Raw genomic sequence first — 24,078 nt, 5'->3', positions numbered from 1 at the left:
AAAACATTAAACATTTAGTTTTACTTTATATTGGCAGATAGACTTACCGTATTTTCCGCACCATAAGGCGCCCTGGGTTATAAGCCGCGCCTTCAATGAACGGCATATTTCAAAACTTTGTCCACCTATAAGACGCCCCGTGTTATAAGCCGCATCTAACTGCGCTAAAGGAATGTCAAAAAAACAGTCAGATAGGTCAGTCAAACTTTAATAATATATTAAAAACCAGCGTGATGTGGGCGCGCATGGAGTCGTATATCAACATGGACGGAGCTGCGTGAAAAAAGCCACCTGGCCTCTTCGCGTAAACTTACCTTAACCACTCGCTCATCTTTTCTTCATCCATCCCTTCGAGTTAGCTTTTATGATGACGCCGGCTGGAAAGGTCTCTTTTGGCAAGGTCTTCCTTTTGAATATCACCATGGGTGGAAGTTTCTGGCCATTAGCATGGCAAGCTAGAACCACAGTGAAGGATGACTTCTCATTCCCTGTGGTGCGAATATTCACCGTACGTGCTCCCGTTGTATCCACAGTGCGGTTCACAGGAATATCAAAAGTCAGTGGAACCTCGTCCATGTTGATAATGTTCTCTGGCCGGATCTTTTTTTCAGCTATCTTGTTTTTACAATATGCACGGAAAGTAGCCAGCTTTTCTTGAAAGTCTTTAGGCAGTTGCTGTGAAATAGTAATCCGTGTGCGGATGGAGAGATTGCGTCTTTTCATGAACCGGATCCCTGTCGCTTAGTAGGAGCCATTTTGTGGTCTTTACAGATGTAAACACACAAAGGAAATGAAACGTGATATCCGCGCGCTTCTTCCTTTTCTACGCGGGCGGGTGGTTGCTTACAGTAGAAGAAGAAGCGCTTCCTGTTCTATGGGGGCGGGTGCTTACCTTGGCGGTTGCTTGCGTAGAAGAAGAAGCACTTCCTCTTCTACGGGGAAAAAAGATGGCGGCTGTTTACCGTAGTTGCGAGACCGAAACTTTATGAAAATGAATCTTAATATTTATCCATATATAAAGCGCACCGGGTTATAAGGCGCACTGTCAGCTTTTGAGAAAATTTGTGGTTTTTAGGTGCGCCTTATAGTGCGGAAAATACGGTAATGTTTTTCTAGAGATTTAACAATAAATATTATTATTATTATTAATATATTACATTTTTAACAGCTTTTCCAACAATGTTTTATTTGGCAAAATGGGCAAAAAATTTACAAAAAATAAAAAATTCTAAACTATGGATAAATCTGAAGTTGATCTAGAGACTTAAGTGTTTAAAGTACAAACAAATGAAAAAGTGTAAGACTTATTTTTAACACTTTTATGAGTGGGACCCTTTTGGATCCCCAATATGTTTAGTGGGGTTTTATTTTTAAAACTGTCTTTGCTCAAAAAATAATAATTAATCAAAATCAGTTTTTATGAATTATTGACCTATTTTAGGCTCCAATTACTTCAAATATCACATCAAATATTCCCCACTTAAAATTTTGGGCGGGAAATATTGCGTATTTTGTGTGTTTGCCATTAAAAAAACAGGGTTTTTTGGGGGGGGAGGGCATAAAACATAAAAGCATTTAGTTTTAATTTATATCGACAGACTTAAAGTTATTCTAGAGATTTAACAATAAATAATAACAATAATATATGACATTTTTAAACATATTTTTCAACAAAGTTTTATTTGACAATTAGGGCATAAAACGAACACATTAAAAAAAAAAAAAACGTTTAAAGAGAAAAAAAAACTTAGAATTGACGACGAGATCTGAAGTTGATTGAGAGACTTAAGTGCTTAAAGTAAAAATGTAAAAAAAAAAAAAAGTGTATGACCTATTTATGAGTGTATAACATTTTTATGAGTGGGACCCTTTTGGATCCCCAAGATGTTTAGTGGGCTTTTATTTTTAAAACTGTCTTTGCTCAAAAAATAATAATGAATCGAAATGTATGTTGTTATGAATTATTGACTGCTTTTAGGCTCCAATTACTTCACATTAAATATTCCACTCTGAAAATTTTGAGGGGGAAATATTGCATATTTTGTGTGTTTGCCATTAAAAAAAATGTTTTTTTGGGGGGGGGGGAAAGGGCATAAAACATAAAAACATTTAATTTCACTTTATATCGACAGACTTAAAGTTATTCTAGAGATTTAACAATAAATAATAATCCCCCGGGAGGAGCTGAACGAAATGGCTGGGGAGAGGGAAGTCTGGGCTTCCCTGCTTCGGCTGCTGCCCCCGCGACCCAACCTTGGATAAGCGGAAGAAGATGGATGGATGGATGGAATGATATGACATTCTTTAACATATTTTTCAACAAAATTGTATTTGACAAATAGGGCATAAAACGAACACATTAAAAAAATAAAATAAAAAAAAGTTTAAAGAGGAAAAAAAAACTTAGAATTGATGACAAGATCTGAAGTTGATCTAGAGACTTAAGTGTTTAAAGTAAAAATGTAAAAAAAAAAAAAAAAAAAGTGTATGATCTATTTATGAGTGTATAACACTTTTATGAGTGGGACCCTTTTGGATCCCTAAGATGTTTAGTGGGATTTTATTTTTAAAAATATTTGTTAAAAAAATAATGAATTAAAATTAGAGATGTCCGAAATAATCGGCCGATAAATGCTTTAAAATGTAATATCGGAAATTATCGGTATCGTTTTTTTATTATCGGTATCGTTTTTTTATTTTATTTTATTTTTTTATTTTTTATTAAATCAACATAAAAAACACAAGATACACTTACAATTAGTGCACCAACCCAAAAAACCTCCCTCCCCCATTCATACTCATTCACACAAAAGGGTTGTTTCTTTCTGTTATTAATATTGTGGTTCCTACATTATATATCCATATATATCAATACAGTCTGCAAGGGATACAGTCCATAAGCACACATGATTGGTCCACTAATAGTACTAACCTTTAACAGTTAATTTTACTCATTTTCATTAATTACTAGTTTCTATGTAACTGTTTTTATATTGTTTTACTTTCTTTTTTTATTCAAGAAATGTTTTTAATTTATTTATCTTATTTTATTTTATTAATTAAAAAAAAAAATTAACCTTATTTTCACCATACCTAGTTGTCCAAATTAGGCATAATAATGTGTTAATTCCACGACTGTATATATCGGTATCGGTTGATATCGGTATCGGTAATTAAAGAGTTGGGGAATATCGGATATCGGCAAAAAGCCATTATCGGACATCCCTAATTAAAATGTATGTTGTTATGAATTATTGACTAATTTAAGGCTCCAATTAGTTAATATAAAAAATTCCACTTTGAAATATTTTTGGGAGAAATATGACATATTTTGTGTTTTCTATGACAAAAGAGCTATAAAATAATAAAAAACGTAAAAACACGTTTGTGTACTTTATATTGGCCGCTGCATGCTTTGAAAGCCTGGACAGTATGAATCTTTTTTTTTATTGACATGCGATGAGGTGGCGACTTGTCCAGGGTGTACCCCGCCTTCCGCCCGAATGCAGCTGAGATAGGCTCCAGCAACCCCCGCGACCCCAAAAGGGACAAGCGGTAGAAAATGGATGGATAAATAAATGAAAAAAATGTCACCGGGTTGGCGTTCGAGTAAGATGAACTCCACGGTGCCTCTGCTGGTTGCAGAGAAGTACTGCACTTGTTTTTGTCCATTTAAAACATGCCTTTCTCCAAAATGAAGATGTATTGACTTATTATTCATTCTGATATAATCCCAGACTTATGCTGCGTGATGGAAAAAAAAACATGCGCCGTGATGCTAATTGTTCACTGGAAGGTCAGCTCCTCGCTTTTGTGCGCTAATCATGTGACCCGCGCGCCTGCAGGCACTCACTTTTGTGTACCGAGTACCGTTGTCAATTTAGAGGTGCAGCTTAGCCCCGCCCCCTCGTCTGCACTCGGAGACGGAGGTGAGAAAAGCGTAATTAGAAGAAAGGATGCAGCCATCTGTTGCCGACGCATCTTCTGCCCTTCTCTTGTTCTTGTCTGCAGGTACTGCTTCCCCTTTGGAAGACCAGATGGCGCCCTGAAGGCCACGCTGTCCCTGCAGGAGCGGGTACGCCACACGCCCCTCTAACTCCTTTCACTGCCATTATTCATAGCCTCAATTTGCAAAGGCAACTCTTTTTGAGTATTAGGGTCTTTTTTTCGCGGCCCACGATAAAATGATAGGGACAGGCCACTATAAAATCATCTGGCAGGACCACGTCAAAAGATTTGGCTGGCCACATTAATGACGTGGTGGACCACATCAAGTTACGTGGCATGCCAATTTAAAATAACCTGGAGGGTCACGTAAAAAGAAGTGGTGGACCACAATAAAATGTAGCGTGCCACAATAAAATGGAATGACCTGCCACATTAAATTGAAGTTTTAATCCACAATAAAATTATGTTGCGGGCCACCCACGTTAGAATTAAGTGGCATGCGACAATAAAATGACATGGCGGGCCACATTAGAATTATGTAGCGTACCACGATAAAATTACATGGTGGGCCACATTAATTGAAGTTGTAATCCACATTAAAATTATGTCGCGTGCCACGATAAAATGCTATGGCAAGCCATTTAAATTGAGGTTGTCATCCACAATAAAAGGATGTTGCGGGCCACCCATGTTAGAATTATGTGGCGTGCCACAATAAAATGATACGGTGTGCCACAATAATTGATGTGGTAATCCGCAATAAAATGATGTTGCGGGCCACCCATGTTAGAATCATGGGGCGTGCTACTATAAAATGATATGGCGGGCCACATTAAATGATATGGCGGGCCACCTAAATTGAAGTTGTAATCCACAATAAAAGGATGTTGCGGGCCACCCACATTAGAATTATGGGGCGTGCCACTATAAAATAATATGGCGGGCCACATTAAAATTATGTAGCATACCACGATAAAGTGATATGGCGGGCCACGTTAATTGAAGTTGTAATCCGCAATAAAATTATGTTGCGGGCCACCCACGTTAGAATTAAGTGGCGTGCGACAATAAAATGACATGGCGGGCCACATTAGAATTATGTAGCGTGACACAATAAAATTATATGGCGGGCCACGTTAATTGAAGTTGTAATCCACGTTAAAATTATGTCGCGTGCCACAATAAAATGCTTTGGCAAGCCCTTAAATTGAGGTTGTCATCCACAATAAAAGGATGTTGCGGGCCACCCATGTTAGAATTATGTGGCGTGCCACAATAAAATTAAACTGCATGCCACCTAAATTGAAGTTGTAATCCACAATAAAAGGATGTTGCGGGCCACCCATGTTAGAATTATGGAGCGTGCTACTATAAAATAACATGGCGGGCCATATTAAAATTATGTAGCGTACCACGATAAAGTGATATGGCGGGCCACTTTAATTGAAGTTGTAATCCGCATTAAAATTATGTCGCGTGCCACAATAAAATGCAATGGCAAGCCACGTTAATTGAAGTTGTAATCCACAATAAAATTATGTTGCGGGCCACCCATGTTAGAATCATGGGGCGTGCCACTATAAAATTATATGGCGGGCCACATTAAAATGATATGGCGTGCCACATTAAAATGATATGGCGTGCCACCTAAATTGAAGTTGTAATCCACAATAAAAGGATGTTGCGGGCCACCCACATTAGAATTATGGGGCGTGCCACTGTAAAATAATATGGCGGGCCACGTTCAAATTATGTAGCGTACCACGATAAAGTGATATGGCGGGCCACATTAATTGAAGTTGTAATCCGCAATAAAATTATGTTGCGGGCCACCCACGTTTAGAATTAAGTGGCGTGCGACAATAAAATGACATGGCGGGCCATATTACAATTATGTAGCGTGACATGATCAAATTATATGGCGGGCCACATTAATTGAAGTTGTAATCCACATTAAAATTATGTCGCGTGCCACGATAAAATGCTATGGCAAGCCACTTAAATTGAGGTTGTCATCCACAATAAAAGGATGTTGCGGGCCACCCATGTTAGAATTATGTGGCGTGCCACAATAAAATGAAACTGCATGCCACAATAATTGAAATTGTAATCCACAATAAAATGATGTTGCAATCAATCAATCAATCAATCTTTATTTATATAGCCCTAAATCACAAGTGTCTCAAAGGGCTGCACAAGCCACAACGACATCCTCGGTACAAAGCCCACATGTTGCAAGCCACCCATGTTAGAATCATGGGGCGTGCCACTATAAAAGTATATGGCGGGTCACATTAAAATAATATGGCAGGCCACCTAAATTGAAGTTGTAATCCACAATAAAAGGATGTTGCGGGCCACCCATGTTAGAATTATGGAGCGTGCCACTATAAAATAATATGGCGGGCCACTATAAAATTATGTAGCGTACCACGATAAAGTGATATGGCGGGCCACATTAATTGAAGTTGTAATCCGCATTAAAATTATGTCGCGTGCCACAATAAAATGCAATGGCAAGCCACATTAATTGAAGTTGTAATCCACAATAAAATTATGTTGCGGGCCACCCATGTTAGAATCATGGGGCGTGCCACTATAAAATTAAATGGCGGGCCACCCATGTTAGAATCATGGGGCGTGCCATAATAAAAAGATATGGCGTGCCACGTTAAAATGATATGGCGTGCCACCTAAATTGAAGTTGTAATCCACAATAAAAGGATGTTGCGGGCCACCCACATTAGAATTATGGGGCGTGCAACTGTAAAATAATATGGCGGGCCACATTCAAATTATGTAGCGTACCACGATAAAGTGATATGGCGGGCCACATTAATTGAAGTGGTAATCCGCAATAAAATTATGTTGCGGGCCACCCACGTTAGATTTAAGTGGCGTGCGACAATAAAATGATATGGCGGGCCACATTAGAATTATGTAGCGTGACACGATAAAATTATATGGCGGGCCACATTAATTGAAGTTGTAATCCACATTAAAATCATGTCGTGTGCCACAATAAAATGCTTTGGCAAGCCCTTAAATTGAGGTTGTCATCCACAATAAAAGGATGTTGCGGGCCACCCATGTTAGAATTATGTGGCGTGCCATAATAAAATGAAACTCTGTGCCACAATAAAATGATATGGCGTGCCACATAAATTGAGGTTGTAATCCACAATAAAATGATGTTGCGGGCCACGCACGTTAAAATTATGAGGCGTGCCACTATAAAATAATATGGGGGGCCACATTAGAATTATGTAGCGTGCAATATTAATTGAAGTTGTAATCCACAATAAAAGGATGTTGCGGGCCACCCATGTTAGAATCATTGGGCGTGCCACTATAAAATGATATGGCGGGCCACATTAAAATGATGTAGCATGCCACAATAAAATGATATGACAGGCTAAATGGAGGTTGTAATCCACAATAAAAGGATGTTGCGGGCCACCCACGTTAGAATTATGAGGCGTGCTAGTATAAAATAATATGGCGGGCCACTATAAAATTGTATGGCGGTCCACGTTAATTGAAGGTGTAATCCACCATAAAGTGATGTTGCGGGCCACACACGTTAGAATTATGAGGCATGCCACTATAAAATAATACGGCGGGCCACTATAAAATTATATAGCGGGCCACATTAATTGAAGTTGTAATCCACAATAAAATTATGTTGCGGACCACCCACATTAGAATTGTGGGGTGTGCCACAATAAAATAATATGGTGGGCCACATTAAAATTATGTACAATAAAATGATATGGCAGGCCACTTAAATTGAAGTTGCAATCCACAATAAAATGATGTTGCAGGCCACCCATGTTAGAATTATGTGGCGTGCCACAATAAAATGAAACGGCGGGCCACATTAGTCTTATGTAGCGTGCCACCTTAATTGAAGTTGTAATCTACAATAAAATTATGTTGTGGGCCACCCATGTTAGAATCATGGGGCATGCCAATATAAAATGATGTAGCGTGCCACAATAAAATTATATGACAGGCCACTTAAATTGAAGTTGTAATCCACAATAAAATTGTGGCAGGCCACTTAAATTGAAGTTGTAATCCACGATAAAAGGATGTTGCGGGCCACCCACGTTAGAATTATGGGGCGTGCCACTATAAAATAATATAGCGGGCCACATTAGAATTATGTAGCGTGCCACATTAATTGAAGTTGTAATCCACAATAAAATGATGTTGCGGGCCACCCATGTTAGAATCATGGGGCGTGCCACTATAAAATTATATGGCCACACTAAAATGATGTAGCGTGCCACAATAAAATGATATGGCAGGCCACTTAAATTGAAGTTGTAATCCACAATAAAAGGATGTTGCGGGCCACCCATGTTAGAATTATGTGGCGTGCCACAATAAAATGATATGGCGGGCCACATAAGAATTATGTAGCATGCCACGATAAAATGATATGGTGGGCCACATTAATTGAAGTTGTAATCCACAATAAAATTATGTTGCGGGCCACCCACGTTAGAATTATGAGGCGTGCCATTATAAAATAATATAGCGGGCCATTTAAAATTATGTAGCGTGCCACGATAAATTATATGGCGAGCCACATTAATTGAAGTTGTAATCCACATAAAAATGATGTTGCGGGCCACCCATGTTAGAATCAAGGGGCGCGCCACTATAAAATGATATGGCGGGCCACATTAAAATTATGTAGCGTGCCACAATAAAATTATATGGCAGGCCACTTAAATCGAAGTTGTAATCCACAATAAAAGGATGTTGTGGGCCACCCACGTTTGAATTAAGCGGCGTGCCACAATAAAATGAAATGGCGGGCTACATTAAATTTAAGTTGTAATCCACAATAAAATAATGTTGCGGGCCACATTAAAATTAAGTGGTGGGTCGCCATAAGTGATGTGTTCGGCCACAATAGATTTATATGGTGTGCCAATTTAAAATGTTGGGACGGTCCACATTAGAATGACATGGCGGGCCATAATTTTTTTGAAGTGGCAATCCACATTAAAATAATGTTGCAGGTCACATCAAAAAGAAGTGGAAGGCCAAATTAAAAAGATGTGGCTGGCTGCATACATGATTTAGCGGTCCACATGGAGGGTCACGTAAAATGAAGTGGTGGACCACATAAAATGATATGGCGGGCCACATTTAAAGTGAAGTGGAGATCCACCATAAAATGATGTTGTGGCCCACTTAAAATGAAGTGGTGGACCACAAATAAATGATGTTAGGCTACTTTAAAATGTTGGGACCGGCCACAATAAAATGATGTGGAGGGTCACCTACAATGAAGTAACCACATTGAATGACGTGGTGGGCTACATAACAAGGACGTAGTAGAACATTTGAAAATGATGTGGCGGGCAAACCACACACAATGATTTGACAGACCACATTTAAAAGATGTAACTGGCCACTTTAAAAAATTAAATGTTGGGACCAGCCACAGTAAAATGATGTGGAGGGTCAAATTAAAATGAAGTGACAGACCACGATAAATGATGTAAAAATGACATAGTGGGCCCAATTAAAATGAGGTGGCGGGTCACATAAAATGGCGTAGAGAGCCACATTAAAATCTTAGGACGGGCCACAATAAAATGAAATGACAGACCACGTTAAAAGATGCGGTGGGTGGGGGGGATGTTGAAATGGCGTAGAGAGCCACATAAAATGATGTGGCCTTGAGCTGGACACCTGTGCTCCGGGAGCAAAGTTTCTATGAGCGTCCTTCAACTTGCAGGTCCTCATGAAGGACATCACCACAGCAGTTCCTCCAGAGGAGATGAAGAAGCTGGTGCACAAGTGTCTGGAGAAAGCTGCCGGGATCAATTACAGCCAGCTGATAGAATACGCTCACATGACAGGTAGGCTTATTATTAATAATACGTTTTATTAATAAAAAGCACTTTACATTGAGTAAACAACCTCAAAGTGCTACAGTGTATGCTGCAAGGGGTTCTGGGTATTTGTTCTGTTGTGTTACGGTGCGGATGTTCTCAATCAATCAATCAATGTTTATTTATATAGCCCTAAATCACAAGTGTCTCAAAGGGCTGCACAAGCCACAACGACATCCTCGGTACAAAGCCCACATAAGGGCAAGGAAAAACTCACCCCAGTGGGACGTCGATGTGAAAGACTATGAGAAACCTTGGAGAGGACCGCATATGTGGGTAACCCGCCCCCCTCTAGGGGAGACCGAATGCAATGGATGTCGAGTGGGTCTGACATAATATTGTGAGAGTCCAGTCCATAGTGGATCCAACATAATAGTAAGAGTCCAGTCCATAGTGGGGCCAGCAGGACACCATCCCGAGCGGAGACGAATCAGCAGCGCAGAGATGTTCCCAGCCGATGCACAGGCGAGCGGTCCACCCCGGGTCCCGACTCTGGACAGCCAGCACTTCATCCATGGCCACCGGACCTGTGCCCCCCCCCCCCCCCCCCCCTCCACAAGGAAGAGGGGAGCAGAGGAGAAAAGAAAAGAAACGGCAGATCAACTGGTCTAAAAGGGGGGTCTATTTAAAGGCTAGAGTATACAAATGAGTTTTAAGATGGGACTTAAATGCTTCTACTGAGGTAGCATCTCTAATTGTTCTCCCGAAATGTGTTTGTCATTCTTGTTTGGTGTGGGTTCACAGTGTGGCGCATATTTGTAACAGTGTTAAAGTTGTTTATACGGCCACCCTCAGTGTGACCTGTATGGCTGTTGACCAATTATGCCTTGCATTCACTTGTGTGTGTGAAAAGCCGTAGATATTATGTGACTGGGCCGGCACGCAAAGGCAGTGCCCTTAAGGTTTATTGGCGCTCTGTACTTCTCCCTACGGCGTTTTAAAAAGTCATACATTTTACTTTTTGAAACCGATACCGATCATTTCCGATATTACATTTTAAAGCATATTATCGGACATCTCTAAATACATGTGATGATGTTCAAGATAATCTAAGGTGATGGTGTGGCATGTTCCCAGTGGACGTGGAAGTGGACCCGGAGAAGAGACTGGAGGACGTGATGCGACTGGGAGAGCTGGTCATTGAAGTCCTGCAGCAGAACGACGAGCATCACTCTGAGGTTTCATTTTCTCTTTCGAAATACACGTATTGCACGGCAGTGTCACTTCCACTGTTGCCGACTCATGCTGGTGGGGTCAAAGGCCACTCGTCTCCTTGGTGACATCAAGTTCCAGGAGTCTCTTGATCACTTGAGCAGTGGCATGTTCGCGCCCACGCTCACACATGATCCTGTGTGATCACATATCACGTATAATTACATCTGATCACATATAATCACGTATGCTCACATATGATCACGTATGATCCTGTATGATCACATATGATTATGTATGATCTAGGGGTGTAACGGTACACAAAAATTTTGGTTCAGTACGTACCTCGGTTTAGAGGTCACGGTTCGGTTCATTTTCGGTACAGTAAGAAAACAACAAAATATACATTTTTGGGTTATTTATTTACCAAATTTGTACACAATGGCTTTATCCTTTTAACATTGGGAACACTATAATAATTCTGCCCACGTTAATCAACATTAAACTGCCTCAAGTTGTTGCTCAGATTAAATAAAATGACTTTTCTTCTACATATAAAAAATGCAACATTAAACAGTTTCAAGTCAACTCATCATGCTTAATTTATTACAGCATTTGAGAAGCCTGTAGTTGATTTTTATTATGTAAATGTTATATTTTTATGATAGCAGGGACCCTGCTATTCAAAACTAGGCTGCTCCATTACTAATGATTAATGTAACTATAGCTGAAAAAAATAGTACAGTAGCAATAGGAGAGACTATTCATCCCTGAACACCATGGAGTTCATGTAGGCTTAAAGGCCTACTGAAATGCGATTTTCTTATTTAAACGGGGATAGCAGGTCCATTCTATGTGTCATACTTGATCATTTCGCGATATTGCCATATTTTTGCTGAAAGGATTTAGTAGAGAACATCGACGATAAAATTTGCAACTTTTGGTCGCTGATAAAAAAAGCCTTGCCTGTACCGGAAGTAGCAGACGAGTAGCGTGACGTCACAGGTTGTGGAGCTCCTCACATCCGCACATTGTTTACAATCATGGCCACCAGCAGGGAGAGCGATTCGGACCGAGAGAGCGACGATTTCCCCATTAATTTGAGCGAGGATGAAAGATTTGTGGATGAGGAAAGTGAGAGTGAAGGACTAGAGGGCAGTGAGAGAGGGAAAATGCTGTGAGAGGCGGGTGGGACCTGATATTCAGCTGGAAATGACTAAAACAGTAAATAAACACAAGACATATATATATACTCTATTAGCCACAACACAACCAGGCTTATATTTAATATGCCACAAATTAATCCCGCAAAACAAACACCTCCCCCCTCCCGTCCATATAACCCGCCAATACAACTCAAACACCTGCACAACACACTCAATCCCACAGCCCAAAGTACCGTTCACCTCCCCAAAGTTCATACAACACATATATTTCCCCAAAGTCCCCAAAGTTACATACATGACATGCACATTGCGGCACGCACGTACGGGCAAGCGATCAAATGTTTGGAAGCCGCAGCTGCATGCGTACTCACGGTACCGCGTCTGCGCATCCAACTCAAAGTCCTCCTGGTAAGAGTCTCTGTTGTCCCAGTTCTCCACAGGCTAATGGTAAAGCTTGACTGTCATCTTTCGGGAATGTAAACAATGAAACACCGGCTGTGTTATCCGGCACAACAGTCAAGGGGTGCATTCTACGGCGGGGGTGCGTTATCCAGCACAACACCTGCCGCAATACACCGCTTCCCACCTACAGCTTTCTTCTTTGCTGTCTCCATTGTTCATTGAACAAATTGCAAAAGATTCACCAACACAGATGTCCAGAATACTGTGGAATTTTGCGATGAAAACAGACGACTTAATAGCTGGCCACCATGCTGTCCCAAAATGTCCTCCACAATCCGTGACGTCACGCGCTGACGTCATCATGCCGAGACGTTTTCAGCAGGATATTTCGCGCAAAATTTAAAATTGCACTTTAGTAAGCTAACCCGGCCGAATTGGCATGTTAAGATTTCATCATTGATATATAAACTATCAGAGTGCGTGGTCGGTAATAGTGGGTTTTAGTAGGCCTTTAATGATGCAGTTACATTATTATATCAACTATCAGAGACAGAAACTCTTCATTTAACATAATGTCCTTTTTTGCTGCTTCAACACAGCTCAATCAACACAGAAAAAGGTCAAGTGAAATAACAGACAGACAGGGCTTTGCTGTCCGTAACACACACACACACCGCAAAATGAGCTAACGTTGCGCTAAAAGCGAATTAGCCTTCACCTCAAGCCAGGACTGCGAGCGAGCTGAGCTGCCGTTTAGGTTTCTAGAAGGTCAACGGGCTGATAGTGATGTTACTAGTAGTTGACTGGGAGGTGTTTATTATAATTTGGGGAGAGTCCGCTGCCTGATGCTTACCTGCTAAACGCTAAGCACTGACTACATGCGCTCAGAATACGCACTGCTGATTGGTTGTTACCGTTCTGTTTGTAACCAATCAGATTGCTGTGTGGGCGGGACAATGCTGGGTGCTGTAGAGGACTGACAGAGACAGAGGCAGAAGGAAGCAGAGGCGGCTACTTAATATGTTCGTGTGGAAACTCGTTCGGTACACCTCCGAACCGAACCAAAACGGTTCAATACAAATACACGTACCGTTACACCCCTAATAATCACATATGCTCACATAGGATTACGTATGATCACGTATGCTCACGTAGGATCACATAGGATCAAATATGATCACATACCGTACAAACACATGTATAATCACGTATGTTCACATAAGATCTTGAATGATCACATGTGATGACATATAATTACATTTGACCATATCTGCTCACATATGATCACGTATGATGACATGTGATCATATATAATCGCGTATGATCACATAGATATAAACACAGATGTATGATCACGTATAATCTAGAACGATGCCTTATGGATCACATATGACCATATCTGCTCACATACGCTTGCTGGCTACAAACGGATCATGTGCCAGCATCTGTTTCCAGCTATTCTGGTCTGTCGCTGCCATGGCGACGGCAGCGCTCTAAATGACGTGTGATGACAATTAAACACAATGTGGAAATCAAAACTAATTTCTGCTTCACTAACGCTATGAACTTACACCAATACTCTATTCTGGTACTTCAATACTTCACAGTACCTTTTTTTTTTTGTACTTTCTTACCTTTTCAGAATACTGTTACTACTTTTCTTTTCATACATTGATGTTGTATACGTGTGCATGTGTGTGTGTGTGTGTGTGTGTGTGTGTGTATGTATATACAGTATATATATATATACAGTATATACTAGGGCTGCAACTAACGATTAATTTGGTAATCGATTAATCTGTCTATTATTACTTCGATTACGCGATTAATAATTGGATAAAAGAGACAAACTACATGTATATCCTTTCCAGTATTTTTGGGGGGAAAAACAGCATACTGGCACCATACTTATTTTGATTATTGTTTCTCAGCTGTTTGTACATGTTGCAGTTTATAAATAAAGGTTTATAAAAAATAAAAATAAAATAGCATAGATCCATGACTAAATTAATCGCCAACTATTTTTATAATCGATTTAATCGATTAGTTGTTGAAGCCCTAATATATACCGTATTTTTCGGACTATACGTCGCAGTTTTTTTCATAGTTTGGCCGGGCTCCAGTGCAACTTATATATGTTTTTTTCCTTCTTTATTATGCATTTTCGGCAGGTGCGACTTATACTCCGAAAAATACGGTACATATGTGTGTGTTTATATGCATATATATAAATATGCATGTATGTATGTATATATATGTATGTATGTATGTATGTAAATATGTATATATTTATGTAAGTGTATAAATATGCATAAATATATATACACTAGGGCTGTCAATCTTGTGATAAATAAAAATAAATGATCGCGTTATCATTTGTGACACAGTCTGTGATCACAATGGGAGGCGGCCAATTTCGCTTCAAAACAGCGCCGATAGTGTTTTCAATCCTCTTGGTTGGTTCGTTCGTTGGTTCGTTCGTTGGTTCGTTCGTTGGTTGGTCCGTTCGTTCGTTCGTTGGTTGGTTGGTTGGTTCGTTGGTATCGTTCGTTGGTTCGTTCGTTGGTTCGTTGGTTGGTTGGTTCGTTGGTTGGTTCGTTGGTTCGTTGGTTCGTTCGTTGGTTCGTTCGTTCGTTGGTTTGTTGGTTTGTTCGTTGGTTCGTTCGTTGGTTCATTCGTTCGTTGGTTCATTCGTTTGTTGGTTCATTCGTTCGTTGGTTCATTCGTTCGTTGGTTCATTCGTTCGTTGGTTCATTCGTTCGTTGGTTCATTCGTTCGTTGGTTCGTTCGTTGGTTCGTTCGTTGGTTCGTTCGTTGGTTTGTTGGTTCGTTCGTTGGTTCGTTCGTTGGTTCGTTCGTTGGTTCGTTCGTTGGTTCATTCGTTCGTTGGTTTGTTGGTTCGTTGGTTGGTTGGTTGGTTGGGTCGGGTCGGGTCTGGTCCAGTATTCCCTCTCAGGGAATTAAAGTCACTGGTCAATCCCAAGTTCTTTAGATGACATATATGCTGAGTAAGAAGGACCATCAAGACAGAATAGGAATATTATCAAGTTTTACTGACGCTTTAGGAGACCAGTCCAATTGTCCTTTCATATCGACATCTCGAAGTGGTCTAACATTCAAACGGGAAGAGACAACTTATTGAATACGAAAACAGCCCCCCACCCTGTCCAGAAAGGAATACAGCCTCATTGTTCTAATACAGATAGGTAAAAAAAAGGAGTACTCCAACTCCCACATTCCAATGCCTAAGACAAAACACAGACATCTGCAGACAAAGAGAGACAAGCATACAGAGTACAAATGGAAAAATACTATCTGATTTAAACATGACTATGAATAAAGAAAGAACTCTTAAACATATATGCATTCTCCACACTATCTATCTATCTATCTATCTTTTATTTTTTTAGCTAATTGTGCATGTTTAACTTAAAAACCATGGATTTGGATACTTGACGCGATCTTAGAAGTATGCTAACTCATCCCATGTCATCAAGCTAGCGTTAATATGCTAACATTTTATGCTGGCGTTTTAGCTAATTGTGCATGTTTAACCTAAAAATCCTCTTGGGGACTTTTGTTTTGTAAACAACTACCGTATTTTTCGGACTACAAGTCGCAGTTTTTTTCATAGTTTGGCCGGGGGTGCGACTTATACCCAGGAACGACTTATGTATGAAATTATTAACACATTACCGTAAAATATCAAATAATATTATTTAGCTCATTCACGAACCCCACCAGTTTCATATGCGCATTTACCGAACCCTTCTTTAGTGAAAAATATATATACAGTATATATATTTTTTTCAAATTCAAGACAAAGTTATGTTTATTTTTACTGGTGCACAAAATGAACCATGCCCAAACATCACCTTGTTCAAAGAACAAAACCAACACAGTGCATGAACTCACAACAAATGACACACCTGCAAATCAGTCTGACTTCTGCTGTTGCCGTATCCGTAATACGCCGATAGGGAGAAGTTTTTATTTACACGATGAGTCGGGTGTGTCTCGACCTCCGCGGCGGAGGCTCCGCCGAACCCCTGAGGCCGACTCACCGAACCCCTATGGTTCGATCGAACCCAGGTTAAGAACCACTGGACTAGACGTATAAGATTACATGGGATTTAGCGATTAGGAGTGACAGATTGTTTGGTAAACGTATAGCATGTTCTATATGTTATAGTTATTTGAATGACTCTTACCATAATATGTTACGTTAACATACCAGTTGGTTATTTATGCCTCATATAACGTACACTTATTCAGCCTGTTGTTCACTATTCTTTATTTATTTTAAATTGCCTTTCAAATGTCTATTCTTGGTGTTGGGTTTTATCAAATACATTTCCCCCAAAAATGCAACTTATACATACCTGCCAACTACTCCGGTTTTCCCGTAATTAGTACGGTTTTCATCAACCTATTCCGGGTTACGGTTGCAGTGATAAAAAATACGGTTTTTCATTCATAAAAAAAAATGATTTTTTTAAAAGTTTTATTCACGAAGTCGCGTAACAACAATGACAATCGACACTGCTTCCCATAACTTCCTATCGAGCCATTCCGAATGCCATGCGCGAGGCTATTTATAGCACCGCTGCCAAGCACGAGGCACCTGTTGCCATTGTTTCCAAACGAGCGAACGATCATGGCATCAGCCGGAGAAAAATCGCAAACGAGTCTTAAACCGAAAAGAAAACTGCAGTCATTCCGTGAAGAATATTCAAAAGCCTATCCGGGAATAATTATCCGTTCCAAAAAGGGTGAAAACTACGCGAATTGCACCTTGTGCAGACAAGATTTTTCGATCGGACACGGAGGAATTAGCGATGTAAAAGACCACGTTGGGACAAAAGAACACAAGTCTAATGCCGTTGCTAGCGATACAAGTGGAAAACTTTCAACGTTTTTCGGATTTTAGCCACAAAAAGGTAATGACACCAATGTTATCTATTGGAATTGTTTAGTACTGTTGTACTGTTAAAAGTGTTTATACTATTTATGCTTTCAAGTCCAAGTTGAAGAAATCTTGTTAAATGTTGACAGCATAACTACCAAAATACAGAAGTATGTCCTTAATATTTTTGCAGTGCTATTTCTGTTGAAAAGTTAAAATGATTACATTAGAGATGTGATGTGCCACTTTTCTGATGGCTTAAATGAATTTTCATTAATTTTTCATATTTTGAATTCTTTTGAAAGGCTTACAAAAAAAACTACATTTGAATTGTAATTCCATGCTATTGACAGGACTATTAATTTTAATGAAGTTAGCTTACCATGTTTACAGTATGATAATTGTGATAGAAATGTGAATTTTAGGCACAGAATATTTTTTACAATTGAACAAGGCAGTAGATTATACAAGCTTGGACAGAAAGTTAATGACACCAATTTTTTTTTAAATTGAATTGTTTAGTACTGTTTTACCATTTGTTTACTGTAAAAAGTGTTTATACTGTTTATACTTTCAATTAACAAATTGAAGTCTTGTGAAAGGTTGACAGGATAACTGGCATTAACTGTCAAAATAATTTCAAACTATTGAAGTTAGCTTACAGAATAAACATGTCAATCAACCCATATGATTTTTGCTGTAATATTTTTGTTTTGAAAAGTCACTGTGACTGATAGAAAAGTGATGGTTTTAGCAACATTTTAACCTGTCTGAATGCTAATAATCATTTTGCGTCGGGGGGCGAACCTGAACCCCCCACCAGGACTTTGTCCTGGACCTACCGGGGCCTGCGGCCCCTGGACCCTGGCTACTAGGTTTTTCTGATTTCAAAAGTTGGCAGGTATGCTTATATATGTTTTTTTCCTTCTTTATTATGCATTTTCGGCCGGTGCGACTTATACTCCGGAGCGACTTATACTCCGAAAAATACGGTACTAGCAACAAATCTAGCGACTTTTTCCAGCGATAATGGAGACTTTATTTTGTGTCTTGGAGACTCTAAGTTGAAAGCAAGCAGCAGTCAGCGTCCTCAGCGAGCAGTGACGTATTCCGCCGGTCAGCCGGTGCTGTTGCTGCTGCAGCCCGAGCAGATAGCCACATGCTAGCATGCTACCACAGTTAAGTTCAACATATGCCTTTGCTAAACGGACATCTAACACCTGTGAAGACCCAAGTTCTGCAAGAAGATGTCCTTCACATCACCACAGCTAAACTGTCGTACAATATCTTGGAGAGGGACTATTACTACAACTGTACCACACAAACAAGAGCATCAAGTTGCAACTACCGGCTGAATGTGAATTTATTTTGCTTCCTAGAGAAGCTTAAGTAATCACAACCAGCTGGGGTCGCATTGTACCAAAAAAAGAGATCAGCATTATCATCTGAAAAAGGTAAACAAACAACTGTTTAAACTAAAGAAGAGTAAATGGTGCACTATGTTTATGAGTGTTTACGACATTATCCTTTCGTAACTACACCTTGTTTGCAAGATTATTGCAAAGACTTTCAAAGTGTGCACTTAATTCTTATTACATTTATTTAGTCACCAAGTTTTGAGTAAATCAATGACTTGCAGTTCAGTAAAACATTTAAAAAAATTTCCTATATGACATTCTGACAGACAAATTGCATTTGTTTCCAATTATTGCGGTATTGTCTTCAGCAAATTTTACTTATGCAAGCAAATAACCTGTGATTAATTACGATTAATCACAGTTCTAGAGTGCGATTAAATTGATTTAAAAATAATCTCTTGATAGCCCTAATATACATACTGTGTGTGTGTATATATACAGTACAGGCCAAAAGTTTGGACACACCTTCTCATTCAATGTGTTTTATTTATTTTCATGACTATTTACATTGTATATTGTCACTGAAGGCATCACAACTATGAATGAACACATGTGGAGTTATGTACTTAACAAAAAAAAAGGTGAAATAACTGAAACTATGTTCTATTTTTTTCAAAATATCCACCCTTTGCTCTGATTACTGCTTTGCACACTCTTGGCATTCTCTCGATGAGCTTCAAGCACACCTGTGAAGTGAAAACTATTTCAGGGGACTACCTCTTGAAGCTCATCGAGAGAATGCCAAGAGTGTGCAAAAAAGTCATCAGAGCAAAGGCTGGCTATTTTGAAGAAACTAGAATATAAAACATGTTTTCAGTTAATTTACCCTTTTTTTTTTTTAAATACACAACTCCACATGTGTTCATTCATAGTTTTGATGCCTTCAGTGACGATCTACAATGTAAATAGTCATGAAAATAAAGAAAACGCATTGAATGAGAAGGTGTGTCCAAACTTTTGGCCTGTACTGTATATGTAGGACTGTCTCAGAAAATTAGAATATTGTGATAAAGTTCTTTATTTTCTGTAATGCAATTAAAAAAAACAAAAATGTCATACATTCTGGATTCATTACACATCAACTGAAATATTGCAAGCCTTTTATTATTGTAATATTGCTGATTATGGCATACAGCTTAAGAAAACTCAAAAATCCTATCTCAAAAAATTAGAATATTTCCCCAGACAAAGTAAAAAAAAAAGATTTATAACAGCAAAACAAAATCAAACATTTGAAAATGTCAATTAATGCACCCAGTACTTGGTTGGGAATCCTCTTGCACGGATTGCTGAGGTGTTATGGATGCCCAGGATGCTTCAATAGCGGCCTTTAGCTCATTTGCATTATTGGGTCTGGTGTCTTTCAGCTTCTTCTTCACAATACCCCACAAATTCTCTATATGGTTCAGGTCAGGGGAGTTGGCAGGCCAATCGAGGACAGTAATGCATACTTGCCAACCTTGAGACCTCCAATTTCGGGAGGTTGGGGGGTGGGGGGTGGGCGTGGTTGGGGCGGGGGTGTAGTTGGGGGCGTGGTTAAGAGGGGAGGAGTATATTTACAGCTAGAATTCACCAAGTCAAGTATTTCATATATATAGTAAATGGATGGATGGATGGATATATATATATATATATATATATATATATATATATATATATATATATATATAAGAAATAATTGACTTTCAGTGAATTCTAGCTATATATATATATATATATATATATATATATATATATATATATATATATATATATATATAAAAGAAATACTTGAATTTCAGTGTTCATTTATTTACACATATACACACACATAACACTCATCTACTCATTGTTGAGTTAAGGGTTGAATTGTCCATCCTTGTTCTATTCTCTGTCACTATCTTTCTAACCATGCTGAACACCCTCTCTGATTATGCATTGCTGTGTGGCACGCACAAAAGTGCTTTCATCAAATGCACTAGATGGCAGTATTGTCCTGTTTAAGAGTGTCACAACATTGCTGTTTACGGCAGACGGACTGCTTTACTGTAGACGTTCTTTATATTGTGGGAAAGCGGACTCAGGAAATTCAGGTGGAGCTGGAGGGGCGTGGCCTCCAGCTCCGCCTGAATTTCGGGAGATTTTCGGGAGAAAATTTTTTTGGGAGAGGCGCTGAATTTCGGGAGTCTCCCGGAAAATCCAGGAGGTTTGGCAAGTATGCAGTAATGCCATGGTCAGTACACCAGTTACTGGTGGTTTTGGCACTGTGGGCAGGTGCCAGATCATGTTGGAAAATGAAATCATCATCTCCATAGAGTTTTTCAACAGATGGAAGCATGTAGTGCTCTAAAATCTCTAGAAGCGTCTGACTTGGGCTGTGGAAAAGAAGCACTGGACAGTTGCAAAGTGGTCCAGAGTCCGGTTTTCAGACGAAAGCAAGTTTTGTATTTCATTTGGAAGTCAAGGCGCTAGAGTCTGGAGGAAGGCTGGAGAGGAGCAAAATCCAAGTTGCTTGAAATCCAGTGTGAAGTTCCCACAGTCAGCAATGGTTTGGGGAGCCATGTCAGCTGCTGGTGTTGGTCCACTGTGTTTCATCAAGTCCAGAGTCAATGCAGCTGTGTATCAAGAGATTTTAGAGCACTACATGCTTCCATCTGTTGAAAAGCTCTATGAAGATAATGCTTTCATTTTCAGCAGTGCCAAAACCACCAGTAACTGGTGTACTGACCATGGCATTACTGTCCCCAACTCCTCTGACCTGAACCCCATAGAGAATTTGTGGGGTATTGTGAAGAAGAAGCTGAAAGACATCAGACCCAATAATGCAAATAAGTTAAAGGCCCGTATTGAAGCATCCTGGGCATCCATAACACCTCAGCAATGCCACAGGCTGATTGCCTCCATGCCACGTCGCATTGGTGCAGTAATTAATTCCCAACCAAGTACTGAGTGCATTAATTGACATTTTCAAATGTTTGATTTTGTTTTGTGGACTTGGAGAAGGCATTCGACCGTGTCCCTCGGGAAGTCCTGTGGGGAGTGCTCAGAGAGTATGGGGTATCGGACTGTCTGATTGTGGCAGTCCGCTCCCTGTATGATCAGTGCCAGAGCTTGGTCCGCATTGCCGGTAGTAAGTCGGACCCGTTTCCAGTGAGGGTTGGACTCCGCCAAGGCTGCCCTTTGTCACCGATTCTGTTCATAACTTTTATGGACAGAATTTCTAGGCGCAGTCAAGGCGTTGAGGGGATCTGGTTTGGTGGCTGCAGAATTAGGTCTCTGCTTTTTGCAGATGATGTGGTCCTGATGGCTTCATCTGGCCAGGATCTTCAGCTCTCACTGGATCGGTTCGCAGCTGAGTGTGAAGCGACTGGGATGAGAATCAGCACCTCCAAGTCCGAGTCCATGGTTCTCGCCCGGAAAAGGGTGGAGTGCCATCTCCGGGTTGGGGAGGAGATCTTGCCCCAAGTGGAGGAGTTCAAGTACCTCGGAGTCTTGTTCACGAGTGAGGGAAGAGTGGATGGTGAGATCGACAGGCGGATCGGTGCGGCGTCTTCAGTAATGCGGACGCTGTATCGATCCGTTGTGGTGAAGAAGGAGCTGAGCCGGAAGGCAAAGCTCTCAATTTACCGGTCGATCTACGTTCCCATCCTCACCTATGGTCATGAGCTTTGGGTTATGACCGAAAGGACAAGATCACGGGTACAAGCGGCCGAAATGAGTTTCCTCCGCCGGGTGGCGGGTCTCTCCCTTAGAGATAGGGTGAGAAGCTCTGTCATCCGGGGGGAACTCAAAGTAAAGCCGCTGCTCCTCCACATCGAAAGGAGCCAGATGAGGTGGTTCGGGCATCTGGTCAGGATGCCACCCGAACGCCTCCCTAGGGAGGTGTTTAGGGCACGTCCGACCGGTAGGAGGCCACGGGGAAGACCCAGGACACGTTGGGAAGACTATGTCTCCCGGCTGGCCTGGGAACGCCTCGGGATCCCCCGGGAGGAGCTGGACGAAGTGGCTGGGGAGAGGGAAGTTTGGGCTTCCCTGCTTAGGCTGCTGCCCCCGCGACCCGACCCCGGATAAGCGGAAGAGGATGGATGGATGATATGATTTTTTTTTTTTTACTTGGTCTGAGGAAATATTCTAATTTTTTTATGTAGGATTTTTGAGTTTTCTTAAACTATATGCCATAATCAGCAATATTAAAATAATAAAAGGCTTGCAATAGTTCAGTTGATGTGTAATGAATCCAGAATGTATGACATTTTTGTTTTTTTAATTGCTTTACAGAAAATAAAGGACTTTATCACAATATTCTAATTTTCTGAGACAGTCCTGTGTATATATATACGTGTGTGTGTGTGTGTGTGTGTGTGTGTGTGTGTGTGTGTGTGTGTGTGTGTGTGTGTGTGTGTGTGTGTGTGTGTGTGTGTGTGTGTGTGTGTTTCATGCTGACATGATAGCAAGATGATGTTTTGTGTTGAAATGTTATTGTTGTGTTTTCTGCTGACAAGGCAACAAGCAACAGAAGGTCACTTTCTGCTTCTGAAAGGAAACTTTGTGGTAGTTTTGCAAAAGTCTTTTTATTGATCAAAGTCAACAGATGCGTTTTCACTTGTTAACATGTTTTAAATATGTGTGTGTTTTTGTTTGTGTGCTGCTGGAAGGGACGAGAGGTAAGTCATTAATATTGTAAATCTTTTTTTTTTTTCCTTCTTTTCCCATGAATTGATTTCATTTTCAATTTCTTTGATTTCTTGCCTCCTCTTTTCATCGGCGCTCCCGTGCGGCCTTGACGGCGTGTTCTCCTCGCCGTGTGATTGGTGTCGGCTCTTTGAGAGCGTTCTGTGTTTACTAGCAGCTGCGCTTGAAAGGCGTCTGGAGATGAAGGAGGATAAACGTTTGGTAAACGCCTTTCCTCGCCGCCCGCCTGAAAAGACGTGTTTTGCAAGGCCTGATGGGTATTCCTGCAAGGCCACGCGTTAAGAGCGCCGCTTTCATCCTCTCTTCTTGTCCTCCAGCCCGACACCGCTGCCTCTTCGTCCTCGCCGGCGCTCACGCGGCGCCAGCCATTGAAGGCCGGTTGCACTTTTCTCTCGCGACTCCTTTAGACGTTAATAGCAGCGACCTCAGCAGCGGCCCGACCTTTGACCTCCCGCAGCTGCCACGCTTGGATGCTCTTTAGGCCGACGAGCTGCTCG

At 40.5% G+C, this 24,078-nt stretch overlaps 1 protein-coding gene across 6 annotated transcripts in view; it reads left to right on the top strand.

Moving 5' to 3' along the window:
• The window catches only part of cadps2 (Ca++-dependent secretion activator 2), a 278,914-nt gene that overhangs the window by 176,750 nt on the left and 78,086 nt on the right, over positions 1-24,078 (top strand). For all 6 annotated transcript variants that reach the window (XM_061924693.1, XM_061924692.1, XM_061924689.1 and 3 more), the window contains exons 15-17: positions 4,012-4,075; positions 9,710-9,833; positions 10,944-11,044. In XM_061924693.1, coding sequence (XP_061780677.1) covers positions 4,012-4,075; positions 9,710-9,833; positions 10,944-11,044 — 289 coding nt within the window. The remainder of the gene's footprint in view (positions 1-4,011; positions 4,076-9,709; positions 9,834-10,943; positions 11,045-24,078) is intronic.

Source organism: Nerophis lumbriciformis, linkage group LG29 (genome assembly GCF_033978685.3).
Source record: "Nerophis lumbriciformis linkage group LG29, RoL_Nlum_v2.1, whole genome shotgun sequence".
NCBI lineage: Eukaryota > Metazoa > Chordata > Actinopteri > Syngnathiformes > Syngnathidae > Nerophis > Nerophis lumbriciformis.
Note: the sequence above shows the minus strand (reverse complement) of the source record. Positions and strands in the feature narration are given on the sequence as shown.